The sequence below is a fragment of the Desmodus rotundus genome, chromosome 2 (assembly GCF_022682495.2).
Source record: "Desmodus rotundus isolate HL8 chromosome 2, HLdesRot8A.1, whole genome shotgun sequence".
NCBI classification, from domain to species: Eukaryota; Metazoa; Chordata; class Mammalia; order Chiroptera; family Phyllostomidae; genus Desmodus; species Desmodus rotundus.
In genome coordinates this window covers 128,263,178-128,278,755 of record NC_071388.1, presented here as the reverse complement: position 1 = coordinate 128,278,755, position 15,578 = coordinate 128,263,178, and the positions used below count along the sequence as shown (strand labels likewise).

The 15,578-nt window shown below is 39.0% G+C and overlaps 1 protein-coding gene across 3 annotated transcripts in view; it reads right to left on the bottom strand.

Annotated features, from left to right (window-relative positions):
• The window catches only part of THSD7B (thrombospondin type 1 domain containing 7B), an 865,484-nt gene that overhangs the window by 518,429 nt on the left and 331,477 nt on the right, over positions 1 to 15,578 (bottom strand). For all 3 annotated transcript variants that reach the window (XM_024569693.3, XM_045203176.2, XM_053918625.1), the window contains exon 5: positions 14,271 to 14,440. In XM_024569693.3, the coding sequence (XP_024425461.2) occupies positions 14,271 to 14,440 (170 nt within the window). The remainder of the gene's footprint in view (positions 1 to 14,270; positions 14,441 to 15,578) is intronic.

Here is a 15,578-nt window from a genome sequence, read left to right as displayed (position 1 = left end):
GTGTCTCTCTCCTGGCCCACAACTCACTGTGTGTGCAGGCATCACACGGCCCCTGTGTGTTGTACTGTGGCAACTATGGCTCAAGAAACTAGTACAAAAGGTGATATTCTGGCTGACATTTCTGTGAGTGACAAACTGACCTTTGTCTCTGACCAAGGGGTCTTATGTCTTCTGCCAGTATCTGTGAAAGAGTTGCAGCCTAACATGTCATATCTGAGACCTTTCATAGCTCTTGATATGTGTGAATGACAGTTATTCACATTTGAGTTTACACGTAGCTCTTCCTCCAATGACTCTGCATAATTCTTTTAGAAGTGTTTGCCTTTCAACTCTGTTTCTGGCTAAGAAATCCTGGACAGCAATTTTATTGCTGGTCATTTCAATTAAGTAACTAAACAGCCCCAGGAAATTCTTTGCAAACATCAAAACTTTTACTATATGTTTTATTATGTCATTCCAAAGTCCTCACATCTATCACTTTTTTTTTTTGTCAAAGTGTTACAATAGCATGTTTAAGTCATGGTCTGTGGACTTCTTCCATTAAAATCAACTGAGGAGCTTTAAATGGAATGATGATATACCCAATTCCCAAATTTTGAGGGAAGTACCAAAATTATTAGCAGTAGAGTCTGAGAGCATTCACAGAGAACTTATAGGATACTTCTGGCCAAGATGGAGGTGGAGGTAGATACACTGTGCCTCTTCATATAACCAAACAAGAACAACAACAAATTTAAAAACAAAAAACAATCTGAAATGACAGAAAATTGAACTGTATGGAAGTCTGACAACCAAGGAGTTAGAGAATAAACATTCATCCAGATCAGTAGGAGGGGCAGAGATGGACTCTCGGCAAGTTGGAGGCTGGCAGACCAGGTGAGGGAGCAGCTGTGGACTGGGCAGTCCCACATTTGTGTATAGATAAACTGGGAGGAACAACTAGGGAGTGAGACAGACTGCACAACCCAGGGTTCCAGTGCAGGGAAATAAAGCCTCAAAACCTCTGACTGAAAAAACCTGTAGGGGTTGCAGCAGAAGGAGGAGCTCCCAGCCTCAAAGGAGAATTCATTGCAGAAACCCACAGGGTCCTAAAATGTATACAAACCCACCCACCTGGGAATCAGCACCAGAAAGGCCCAATTTGCTTTTGGATAGTGGAGGAAGTGACTCAAAGCCAGTAGAGAGCTGAACAAGAAGCATTGTTCCCTCTCTGACCCCTCCCCACCTACAGCAGCAGAACACAGTGATGTGGGTTGCCCTGCCCTGGTGAACACCTAACGCTCTTTCTCTTACTGCATAGCAGGCACACGGAAACAAACAAACAAACAAAAAAAGGTCCAAATGAAAGAACAGACTAAAGCTCAAAAAAATGCAACTAAGCAATGAAGAGATAGACAACCTATCAGATGCAGCATTCAAAACACTGGTAATCAGGATGCTCACAGAATTGGTTGAGTATGGCTGCAAAATAGAGGAAAAAGTGAAGGCTATGAAAAGTGAAATAAAGGAAAGTATACAGGGAACCAACAGTGATGGGAAGGAAACCAGGACTCAAATCAACGGTTTGGAACAAAAGGAAGAAATAAACATTCAACCAGAACAGAATGAAGAAACAAGAATTCAAAAAAATGAGGAGAGCCTTAGGAACCTAAGGGACAACTATAAACGTTCCCACATCTGAATCATAGGGGTGCCAGAAGAAGAAAAGGAAGAGCAAGAAATTGAAAACCTAATGAAGGAGAACTTCCCCAATCTGGCAAAGGAAATAGACTTCCAGGAAGTCCAGGAAGCTCAGAGAGTCCCAAAGAAGTTGGATCCGAGGAAGTACACACCAAGGCACATCATAATTACATTACTCAAGATGAAAGATAAGGAGAGAATCTTAAAAGCCACAAGAAAAAAAGAAGAGTTACCTACAAAGGAGTTCCCATAAGACTATCAGCTGATTTCTCAAAAGAAACCTTATGGGCAAAAAGGGGCTGGAGAGAAGTATTCAAAGTCATGAAAGGCAAGGACCTCCATCAAAGATTATGCTATCCAGCAAAGCTATCATTTAGAATGGAAGGGCAGATAAAGTGCTTCCCAGATAAAGCCAAATTAAAGGAGTTCATCATCCCCAAGCCCTTATTATATGAAATGTTAAAGGGATTTATCTAAGAAAAAGAAGAAGATCAAAAATATGAACAGTAAAATGACAACTAACTCATGACTATCAATAACCAAACCTTAAAAAAAAAAACAAAAAAACCCACAAGAACAAACTGAGCAAACAAGTAGAACAGGAACAGGATCACAGAAATGGAGATCACATGGAGGGTTATCAGTGTGGAGGTGGGGCAGGGAGAATGGGGGAAAAGGTACAGGGAATAAAAATAAGTGGTAGGTAGAAAATAGACAGGGGGAGATTAAAAATACTATAGGAAATGTAGAAGCCAAAGAACTTATATGTATGACCTAGGGACATGAACTAAATGGTGGGGGGGGGGGGGGGAGGGAGATGTGGGTGGGAGTAGGTTTGCAGGATGGAGGGGAATAAAAGGGGGGTGGTACAACTGTAATAGCATAATCAATAAAAATTTTAAATAAAAAAATGAATTTATAGATTAGTTCCTGTTCTCAGTGATTGACTAATTTCAAATAGACATTAGCCAATACAAAGCTTAAGTAGTAACCCCTTGTACAAAGCCTGACCAGATAAGGAAGTTAAATGTCCAGGCCAGTGCCTGGGCCATGCCCTACTGGCTGTTAAATATTTTTCACTTTACCGCTTCTCAGAGAGAACAGACCACATGACTTACTACTGAAAGAAACTTTGCCATTAGATCATATTCCAACTTCTTCTTTTTACAGATGAGAAAAGTGAAGTATTTGTATTTTAATACTAACTTTGAAGTACATACTCTTTGTCTCTTCTAGGTTATTGTGCTGTGTCTAGTCCGCATAAAGGCCTCAATAAATGGGGGAATGCACCTAAAAGTAAAGCCTTTAGCGTCTAAAAAGATAAAATAAAACACTACCTTAGACTTGTTGAGTATTTACTATGTATCAGCTACTGTGCTCTGATGTTTTCTCTTTTAAATATGAATTGTCTCTTTAACCCTGACAATTCTCTTGTTACCTCCATTTCACAGATGAGAACACTGGAGGCTCACAGAGGCCACGTGCCTTGCCCAACCTCACATAGTCAGGGAATGAGGAGGCTGGTGCTCAAAAGTCACAATCACCACTTGAAAGCCTAAATTCTTAACTACTAAACTAACTAAACCTATGCATCCCTTCACTTCAGATCACATAATCCATGTATTCATAAGAACTACCCTCTTATTTAATTGTAATACTCCAAGTATTTCTTTCTCTCTCAGATAGAAGAGAAGGGGTTTCAGTAGACAAAGTAATAACCACACAAACATGTCTAAATCTTCATCCCCTATCACCTGTGAATATGTTAGGTTACATGACAAAAGGAAATGAAGGTTGTGTAGAACTGAGATTGCTAATTAACTGACCTTGAGATGAGGACATTACCTGTCTTATCCAGGTAGGCCTAACTTATTCACAAGGGTCCTTATGTGGATGAAGGAGTCATGAGAATCACAGTCAGAAAGATCTTTGAAGAAGTTATGTTGCTGATTTTGAAGACGGATTTAGGAGCCATGACCCAAGAAATGCAGGCAGCTTCTCGAAGCTGGAAAAAAGCAAGGAAAGGCTCTCCCCTAGAGCCTCCAGAAGGAAGACAGCCTTGCTAATGCATTGATTTTAGCCCAGTGAGAAACATTTCGGACTTCTGACCTCCAGAACTGTGAGATAATATATTTGTGTTGTTTGGAGTCATTAAATTTGTGGTAACTTGTTATAGCAGAAATAGTATTTGATATAAGGGTTCAAAGCACCATACTTCCCTTCCAAAGTGTACAGTTATTGCTAACAAATGGCTGCCTAGCAGGATTTGTATTTTCCAAGGACCCCAAATCTTCCTATCCTCATTCCTTTACATTCAGACTGGCATACAATGGCTGGTCTCCATAGTGGACTGTGGAAGTGAATCAGTTCAGAGTCAAGATATTTTGGCTCTGGGTCCCTGATTCTCATACTCTATGCTGCCTGGGTGATGCAATGCTAGCTCTGGCCACAAGATGGAAACTCAAGGACAGAATGGTCAACTAAATTGACCAAGACCACACAGTAGGGCTGAAATAGAATGAAAGGGACAGTGGAGTCTGTTGAAGCTCGGGAGATAGGCAAGGGCCAGATATTACATGGCTCTGGTAGTGATGTAAAAAAGTTTTTTTAATTCAGAGGAAGCCTTTGACATCATTTTCCATGGGGATGATGAGCTCAGGTAAGCTTTCCTGTGAGATTGCTTTGGCAGGAGTTTGGAGAAGAAAAGTAATAATAGCTAATCGTTATTAAGTGCTTTCTGTATAAGGCTCTGATTTAACTGATGTGTGTGTGTGTGTGCGTGTGTGTTTATTTAATCTTACAGCACTCCTATGAGCTAAGAATTCTCATTATCTCCATTTTACAGATGAGAAAACTGATAGTAAAGGATTAATTAACTTGTACAAAGCTACACAGCTTGTGAGTTACAGAGTAAGAATTTGAATAAAGGTAAAAATTTTTTAAAATTGCATGATGAGGAAGAGGAAATATAGAAGAAGAGGAAAAATGAGGGTGAGAATAAGAAAGAGAAGAAAAATAAACTAGGAAAAGCAGAGCCCATGTGCTGAGCCACATGAAACATGCCCTGCTCTCTTTAGGAGTAAGAGTAGAAGGAGGAAAATCAGTAAGAAACCCATGATATGACTTCATATGGGAAATAATGTTAGGAGGGAAGATGGATGGAGATAAAGAAATGGAATAAACACATAGAATAAGTAGAATGAACAGAATTTGGTGATAGATTAAATGTGGGCCAAGAAGTAAATGGCAATAAAATATTAAGGACATAGCCCAGGTTTCTAGCATGAGCACCAGGCTGGAAGAGGAACAAATTCCTGAACTGTGGAACCCTGGAGAAGAACCTGAAATAGGGTTGGGCAGGATACCATAGAGCCCAATATTGGGAACACTGAATTTAAAATACTATAGGTGCCCTGGCCAGGTAGCTCAGTTGGTTAGAGTCATCCCCTTATGTGAAGGTTGCGGGTTCGATATCTGGTCAGGACATATACAACAATCAGCCAATGAATGCATAAATAAGTGGAACGACAAATCGATGTTTTTTTCTCTTTCTCTCCTCTCTCTCTCTTCTTCTCTCTCTCTCAAATCAATAATAACATTTTTAAAAGTAAAATGCTATAGATGATTCAAATAGATGTAGCTATTTAAAATTCTGAGATCCAAGCCTAGAAAAAAATTGGGATAACTTGGATAAATTTTTTTAGGAGTCAGATACAACTGAAGCCTTAGGAAAACAGATCTTAAAAGAATAAAAGAATCTACAATGATACATTCTGCTCGGAGACATATAGCATCTTAGTATTAGCATCACAATTCAGCTCATTTTCCAGGTTTTCTCTTGATGTGGAAATTGATTCTCCTCCCCATGATGCCAAGAAAATGGCCAAAATACATAGGAGTAATTCTTAAGCACATATAGATCTTACTGAGTCTCCTCTCTGAGGAAGGAATTGATAAGAAGTTCAAAATACAGAATGGAGAAAAATGTTAAATACTAGAATAAGTTGGTAAGTAACTTGCGAAACTTTCATGCAGAAAGATTTGAACAATAAACAGATGATACTTTTGTGTCTTACTTGCCAGGTCATTTACATATTCAACAAGGCTGGAGAAATAGATTTGGAAGGAATAAGTTTGTTTCAGAAATTACGCTGCCAAGAAGAACTCATTACCTTTTGGCTTGGTGCTCTAGAAAAAATCTTGTCCGGCTGACAAAATGAAGTTTAGTGAGATACCAAACTAAACACAGTACATGCTCCAGTTTTGACACGCTTTTCCAAATGTAATCTTCTAGTCTAAAAAGGAGAACTTAACTGTCCATTAATGAAGTGCAGGTGGATGTGGGCAATTGAAATCAAGAGAAAAGTTGCCCCAAAGTGAAAAGAAAAGCCTAAAACTGACAGGCAAGACTATATGTGGGAGATTACATTCCTTAGTTCAAGAAATACCTATTGAGCTCATATGATCTTGTGCCAGGGAATGCGCTACTTGCAGGGAAATCTACCACAGTTACTGACTGTTCTTGCTGAAGATTTATGCCAGATTTTTTTTTAAAAAGAAGAAAAGGAAGACAAAGGGAAATTTTTAAGAATTGCGTGATGAGGAAGAGGAAACATAGAAGAAGAGGAAAAATGAGGTTGAGAATAAAAAAGAGAAGAAAAATAAACTAAGAAAAGCTCATACTAGGTCTCCTGTAGACTATTATAATAAATTCTGGAAAACAGTGTCTCTCATGCTTAGTTTTGACACATATTCACTGAGTTTTATTATAGCTGATATACCCTAGAAAGCAGAGCTTACAATGAGAATCAAGGTGTTAATATTTTATTTGGAAGTCACTCAGCCAGGAGGCAGTGTTAGGGAGAAAACAGCAGGAGGAAAGGAAGGATGTGAGGCTCTGCACTGTTATTGTGCTGACTAAACTTTCCACATTAAACCACAAAGACATACAGCAGATTTGTGTATTTGAACGTATATTTCTCTGGAAGGGCTGCAAGACTATACTGGCATAACATACAGGTGCACTGGAAAGAGCCTAGCTCTCTCCCAAATCACGTTTCCCATTGGTGAAATTTTAGTCCTCAAGAAGCTGAGTCTCCTGCACTTCCAGGTTCTGTTTTCAAGGCTGCAACATCCAACTCCTCAGCTGCCACTCAAGAAGCTAGATCCCATGCACCACAATACAGTGTTTTATCTAAGTCTGGAAGCAGACTGCTAAGTGCATGCTTGCAGAGAATCAGCCAGGAGAAAGAAAAAAGGTGGTAAAAGAAATAGAGAAGGGGCAAAGCCTTGAATTCAATACAAGCATCTTTTATGCACTAGATACCATGCTAATCGCTGGGGCAACGATGGTGAACAACAGAGATGTGGTCCCTGACCTCTTAGGCTGTGCCCAGGAGCCCAGTTAACAGGGCATACAAACAAGCAATTATAATGCAGTGAGATAATGTGCTTCGATGGCTGAGCCAAAGAGACCCTATGTTGTCGCCTGGGTTCCCAAAAGGAACAGTTTCTAAGTAGGGTATCAGTTATCAGGGTAATACGTCTGAGTCAAGGATTAAGTGTTTCAGGGTGTGGGAAAATGGAGATCTTAGGATAGAGGTCAATGGTCAGACAGAGACGGGCTCCAGAGGCCTAGAGTATGAAAGAAAATGTTCGGTCTTTGTTGGAGCTCACTGTTGGGCAGGGATGGAGACTGGAATATTCAGTCCCGCCACCTCATGCTCTGACCATCAGCAGGCCAAGACCATGGAATTCTACCTTTGCCCTAAATCTACAGCACTTACCTTCATCCACCCTGCACTCAGGTCCAACGTGTTGATTGATTTCACCCTAATGATGGTCTAGGACTTTCCACCTCTGTGTCTTTCCTCGTATGGTTTGCTTCCCCTGGGACTCTGTCCCTGTCACAGGAACACTTATCTAAGCCGTGCCCGTTCTTTAGGCTCACATAAAAGTTTTTTCTTCACAAACCGATCTGGTGTCCCCCACAATCCACTGGTTTAATTTCTCTTTCTCCAAAATCCCCATTCTCTCCTATCTCATGCCCATAGTCGTTGTATGACTGTCTCATAACCCCTTGCAGATTGTTAAAGAAATAAAAAGCAACATTGATAGAAGTAAATAGTTTTAAATCATTTGTGGTTTTCAGCATGTCTTCTCTGGAGAACAAAAGGATATATTTCACTCCAGAAATTATTCAAAAATCAACTACCTAGTGTCGTGGTCCAAGAGCCTGGGGCAAAGGCACTATTTCAGTCCAAACTGGTCTCCCCAGTTCAGTGGTCCTCCTTGTTTTTCCCTCCTTTACCCTCCTGCCCAGTCTTCCCCTATGGACCATGTCCATCCCTCTAGAATCCTCATATCTCTTATGTCATCTGATTCCACTCCAGGTCCTCTAGACCCCCTGGCCTTGCCACGCTCATACCCAGACAGCGGATCACTTTGCTTTTGTCAACAGTAAAACATTTCTTTCTTTGTGCTACCCCAAAAGCAAAACAATTCAACAAAACTGAACATTGTCACTCTCTCATTTGAGAAGGTTATCATTTTCAAATCCATAAGCATGTGTAATTTGCCACTTATAGGCCAGGCACTGATACTTCAAAATACAAAGAAGAAGGACCCCCAAGCCTAGTTGTTAAGGTCTTTACTGCTTAATGGATGACAAAGGTAAACAGATTAATGGCTAGAAACCAGGCAAAAAGTGATGCGTTGTTGCAGGAGTGTGGACTTAGTGCAGTAGGATTAGGAAAGCTCAAATATTACTGGTAACACCATTAGAAAAATTCCACACACACCTACTTCTTGCTCTTTGACAATCTTGCTCCCTTTGATGTCACATGCTTTAGTTTCAGTACCACACAGTATTAAATCATTAATTCAGTTATGTTAGTTTTGAATAAATATAAAATATAATGCACAAAGAAGAAAATGTGTTCCTTCTCTTCATGAGATAAAATTAAGCGGGACTCACATGCTATCAAAAAGGACCATATCTTCACAAGCCATTCCCCCCCCAGGAGTAACCTTCACTTGGTGCAAGACTTTCTCCTGAAATAATATCCTGCCTCTATATTTTCCCCCCCAGAGCTGTTCTTTCCTGCTCTCATTTCAATCATGTGAATTACACCTTGAGCTAAATAAATTAAGAAAATTTTAATGTCAAGAACAGCTTGATAATTTAATGAATGCTTAGAGTAGGAACTCTTCAATATTTTTGCTAAGCACAGTAACTCAATAAACACTTGCTATAGCGCACTAAGATAAGTTTGTTACACTTGATTCAAAAATCACTAAACTGAGGTACAAACGCAATGAAACAGAACCAGTAGAATCCAATCTTGATTTTAAACTCTTAGTGACCTAATTGGCTCTAAGTATTCAATGTTTTTTTTCTACACTTAACTTTCCCACTTTTAGAATTTTGGAGAGATTATCTGAACTACATGAACATATATATTGAGTATGTTTCCAAGATGGAAAGTTTACAGGCCAGTGCCCTTCTGTTTCATGGTCTCAAGTGAGCTACCATCAAACTTCCTGCTGTTAATTAGCAAAGATCATTTCACCCAGTTATCTCCCTGTTAGCATAAAGCAAGAGAAAATGCCTGTATAACCCCCTTTAATCAGCCTCATTTCTCTGTAAGGGTTAACACTGAGGGAAGTTTTAAGTTCATTATTTTCCTGACACTTTATTCTCACACCCAAATGAGCTATTGACTTTAAAACCAATTGCTAAAGATGGGCAAAGGACATTTCTAGACCCTCAAATGATGGTGAAATATCTCCTTCAATTGCCCCCTAAGAAATCTGTTAGTCTGTTCATAATGTAAATTACTTTATTTCATGTCTAAAAACTTCTTGGATACTCAGGTAAGTTTGCAAATAGGACATGACCACTTGTGAGAATTTTGTTAGCATACTGACATTTCTACATTTTTAGATTCAGCTAAGAATATGAGATGTCTGCTTAAAAGCCTGCAGTGAAAACAAAAGAAAAAAAGACTGCAGTGGGTACCCATAGTCTCAAAAATAGTCTTGGCTTGAGCAGTGTGGCTCAGCTGGTCAGGCATCATCCCACAACGTGAATGTTTGATTCCTGTCAGGGTACATGCCTGGGTTGCGGGTTCGATTCCCAGTTGAGGTGTGTGCAAGAGGCAACTGATGGATGTTTCTCTGTCACATCAATGTTCCTCTCCTCTCTCCCTCCCTTCCCCTCTCTGTAAAAATAAATTCTTAAAAATAAATAAATAAGTAATTAGGTAAATAACTAAACAACTAAATACATACATACATATATACATACATAAATACATACATACATAAAGAGCCTTAACTCCAGAATAGCCCAAAGGCCTGGTTTTCCAGGGTCAGTGTAGCTCTCCTCGTGCTCTCCTCACACCAGTGCACATGCTACCCATGAATATAAACATCTCCTTTCTTTTCCATATGTCCTCCCTGCCCCACTTCTGACATTCTTTCCTGTTGATCCTCCAAACTCTCACTAAGCATCACCTCCTTTACGAACACCTCCCTCAGGCATCATTATAGCACGGCTTTAACCATGATATATATAAACCTATTTTTGCCCTATCCTGTGTGTATGTGTATGTGTATATATATGTATAATGTGTATTGTACATATATAAAAAATATATATGTATTACACATAAAATATATGTGCATTACATATAAAATATATATTATATATAAAATATATATGTAATGATCACATTATTAATGTGATAATTTTATATATGTGTGTATGTATACACATATATAGTGTATTATGTATAGACACAATAGCCTAATTATTAGTTCAACTGTCATTCTAATTAAGAGACTATAAATTAATGAGGGGTAACCTGATAATAACAGTGTCTAGTACATAGCCTAAACATAGCTAGGACATAAATTATATTTAAAAAATGAATGTGTGATAGCCATACACCTTGTACTTACCTCACCAATATATTTAAAACCAATTTAATAAACTAGAAGACTGGGACATTTATGTGGCTTATCAAAGTTCCATAGAGGTCAAAATAAAATCTACAACCAAAACACATTAAGTCTTCATACACTAGTTAGACTGAAGATATATAAGGTCTTCATTTACTGCTCAACATTCCAGGACATTCCCTCATCCGAGTATGCACTTCCTTGCTATCAACTCTGGGCCCAGCATGAGAAGGACTTAGGACTTTCAAGAACTACTGAATATTACTGGAGTGCAGGGGTGAACTAACGTACTCGACAATTCAAAGCTAAAGCATATTCCGTTTTTAAAATAGCTTTGTCCATTTGACATCAAATGATGAATCTGAAATATGAAAACAAAGAAGCAAACAGGTAGTGGCCTGCTTGGTTAAAACCACACCAATACCGTCTCCCAATTTTTAATTTAGTTTTTGTGGGGTTTTGGTTTTATTTTTCTTCACCTAATGAATACATTCTATCTTCATGCTGTTTCACTCTATATTTATTGATATCCCAGTCTCTAGGCAATATGGTTAGAAATGGAATGATTTGTCCCAGTGTTTATTTATTAGATTTTTAAAGTGTGCTCCTTGTTTCAGTGTTTATCTTCTGAGAAATCACCCTTGAATGCACACTAAGTAGCTTTAATTTCATTTGAGGAAAGGGCAAAAAAGAAAATGGTCTCACCAAATCCAAGCTTCTAGATTTGCTTGGATTGAACTTTGCTTCTAAGCATCGCTCTTGCTGGTGCTTCTGAATTATAAAAGAGAAACACAATTTCCTCTACAACAATAAGTTGTAAACAAAATCATAAATACCCCTTTATATTTTTATCCCCAATTCTATTGGCTTGGCTAGTATTACTGGTAATATTTCTCATATTGATTGTTACAGCACTATTTTGACTGCAGCTAAAACATCATATGAACACTGAACAACAGAACCGGGTAAATATGCCATAACTGTTATTATACTCTTCCTACAAACACCATGAATTGTGGTCAAATGGAAATGGGGACATCAGAATGACTACGTCACCATAAAACAAATTTAAGCCGCAGCATCGAGCCTGGCCAAGAGACTTGGAGGCCGTAGGGAGAGCATTAGCATTCTTCACCCACCCTTGTTCTGGCATCTGGAAATTCTATTGTATTCTATTGCATGTAGATACGTAGAAATAAATCTTTTGTTTTCTTCTTCCAACTCTCCAGGATTGTGGATTTCTCTACGATCGGGTTCTTAGGAAGCAGTGATGCAACTAGCTCAGTGAATGGTAAGATTTTGTGAGGAAAAAAAGTCAAGCAGCTCCACTCCAGAGAATGAACAGACCATCCTGGAGTCTAAGGAGAAATTAACGTTGTGGGAAAAACAGCTGTGACTGACAAGAGAGTTTCCAAAATTGATGCTGTTAAAATTGTTTCTCCCTCCAAAATCTAATATAATAATTTAAAAAATGTTCACAGAAATTGAAATGCAAAATTGTCATCAATTTTGGCCTTCTTCCTGTATTAGCAGAAAAGGTTAGGAATATTTACATTCTGTCACTTTAATTGGGCAAACCCACTTATTGGTCCCTAACAATGACAATTCAATTATTCTCTTTGATAACTTGAGCCAGAAGAAATTCTTTTGTTGCCAGATTTGTCAAGGTGTATCTATCAATGATAACAGTAGGAAAAGAAAGCATTTATAAGAAAGGAAAGTAATTGCTGAACAATCTTTCTGGTTCACTTCCATATAAGAGCACAAAAAATAAAACCTTTATTAATGTCTACAAAGGTAAATTGTAGGCTACACAATGCTTTAATGCAGTTATAGCTGTGCTGTATTTTCCAATACAAAATAGTGTGATGCATTGTATTCAACTTTGCACAAGAGTAAATGGTCTTGGTATATACATCAATGTGTTTCCATCTTGTCCCCATATCTAAGACACCCCCACCCAACCTCAATCCCCACCAAGAACTAGGCTACCAGGTGTAGGGCCTTCTAAGTACTTTTTATTTTCATGTGAACCCACATACTAATCTGGAAGTGTAACTTGGCCTAAGATTTTTCCCCTCTCCTTCAGATGCTTGAAGCAGATTGTAGCAGGGTTTAAAAGGCTGCTAAATCTATATTTAACACCCCTCTGCTATTTAACCTCCTCACCAGCATGCGATTTCCAACTCTAGAACATGACTTTTTCATCTTCTTCCTAATTACAATCTTCCTGCCCAATATGTTTCCACTAAGAAAGCTGGAAAGATTAAGGTTGCAGTAACTTTAGAAATAGGTGACCCATAAGTAAACCTATTTTTACTGAAGAAACTTTAGGAAGATGAAAATGTCAAGAGAAGACTAAAAGTTGAAGCTGAAAATAGATAGGTCATAAATTCTCATTTATGTGTTGACCCCTGAATACCCTAGAACTGTAGGCAATAGTAAAAGGGGAGAAGAAGAAGGTGGAGTAGAAAAATCACCAAGGTCTGAAAAAATATGCTGAAGCTTTTTATCTAAATTCTGTTCTTCCAAATTCAGAGGAGTAAGCATAGTCATGTTTTGTTCTGGAACAGAATGTATATAAATTGTGACTTTCCCAAAGTGACATTAAAATTTAACTATCATTTTTAAAAAGCTCTAGCCCTGTAAACATGGCAGTAATTTTAATTGTTGAAGCAAATGCTGAAGGGGTCTGTAAAGATTATCCCCGTGTGAGTTATAAGGTGCAGCATCCAAGGCTATGGCGACAGATGCCCCTGGAACAATGAAAGGCCATGTCAAAAAAATAGGCGATGGGTTGAAAAGCTTTACAGGATAAAATGGATACATTTACATAGCAAGTAAACTCACATCTTACCTCTCTAACTAAATTCCACAGAAGAAAATGTATGTGTACACCCAAGGAAACATTCCCACCTTGGTCACTCCTGCAGAGGGAACTGTTGTGTTCTCCAGTGTGGCTGGAACAGGTCACACCTTCTTCTAGAGTAGAAGCATTATTGTCTACTCTTGGATTTTCAACCAGTGGACTAAAATAAATCTGGGCCAGTTTTCAGTTTCTGTATGTTATCACTGTCTCAACCTCTGAAACAAATGGACGAGGGCTGAGGTTGCACCTGCCCAAGAGAAAGCCTACCTTGGAGGAAGCAGTTTCTGCTCCGCCTCCTTCTTTTCATAAGACTGAAATCGTCAATTATGCAATAAATGGACATTGACCTTGACCTTTAAAAGTGATACGTTTGTAGAAATTCCCAAATTCACACATACAAAAAGCACTACTGGGAAAAAAACAAAGCAATAGTACTTCTCATTCATTGCTAAATGAATCACCCCAGCGTCTCAGAGTATAGTATTCACCTGTGCTACAGATCTTAGGTATAGTTTCTCACTTCACTTTCACAATGGTCCTTTGACGTTGATGTTTTCATTATTATTACTCTTTTTAACTATTTCACATTACACCAAGTAGCAGAATTTAGAAATGATTGTCAAATAGTCAACAAAACAAATATTAAATTTGTGAATGCCGAGGGTCCATTGTACCCAGAAGAATATGAGGATGAAGGGTTGGAGTTGATTTCCTGTCCAATCAGTAGCTCTATCTGCCCCTGGGACTGGCTGCCTACCTTCCTTGGCTCTCCGTGCGGTGGACGCTGGTATGCTCTGGGCACAGTACACCTCCCGGGTCTGGATCCCACCTCCACAGATGGGTCCCGTCACATGCCAGTGGGGGTCCTGCTGCTCCAGGAGGAGAGAGACTTGGCATTCTTTCCATTCAGAAGTCCTCCAGGAATACCTGTTTGGGTTGATTTATTTAAAAGAAGAATAAGTAAGAAAAATAGAAAACACTAAAGGAAACTTAAGTCATGACACCAAGTGTGCATGGTAATCTCTCTAAGAACAAATCTTTGCCTATGGATAAAGAAGTCTACTATCTTTGAATACTAAATCCCTTTTACTTTCTAGAAAAAAAATCACAGCAGCCTAGTAGGATAAGAGGAGTTAAGGAGGGACATACAGATAAACAGTAGAGTTTTCTTAGCTTTGAACCTGCAAGAGAGAAAGAATTAGAAGGAGTTAGAAACCAAATGAGCCTCATTCATAGGAGCTGAACTTGTAAAGGGGATTCATTTCAAAAAATTCTACATAGCTTTGTGTAAAATCTGACCTTTTTTAATTTGTAGGATATGGTCTGAATGTGTGAAGTTGGGAATATATTAATTTAAATTAATTGAAATGACCTCTAACATTTTAACTTTCTTGGTAAAGGAAAATATTTCTATGTTTGGCCCCATGGGGAGAAAGGTACACATATTAAAAATGAGTTAATAAAGCACCCTATATTTCATTGATGGGTCCTTTGTTTTACATATGCAGACATGTTGTTATTTAAGCTGACTTAGCAATATGTCCTCCTGGCTTAGAAGTGGTTGAGATACATACTAATGGACACGCACACACATACCAGCAAGGAGTGAAAACACAATGGAGTTTGTACACAGCCAGCAAAAATCAAAACTACCACAACACCACCGCACTCATACCTGAAGAATTATTTCAGACAGAATTTCCTTTTGTGGGTCACTATAACAGGTGGACTCCTTCCTTAGAAATGGGGAGGGGGTGGAGAAGCACCAAAGATGGCACATGCGTGCATTGCTCTGGCAACCGGGAAGTCGCACACAAGATGCAGCAAAAAGAGGCACTGAGGGCTGGTGCCAAAAGCCGGGGAGGCAATTGGGTGGGAGGGACATGCCCTCCCATCTGCTTCTGCGGCACCGGGGAGCATGGGAGCAGTTTTAAAAGGCAGAACGCATAGAAAATGCACATTTTTGCTCCCATATACCCTGACTGGTGGATCCGCAGCTGGGGGCTGAGGTTCCCGAGTCAGCAGCCATTGCTAGAAGGATTCCCATGCCCCTGGCCGAGTGTTC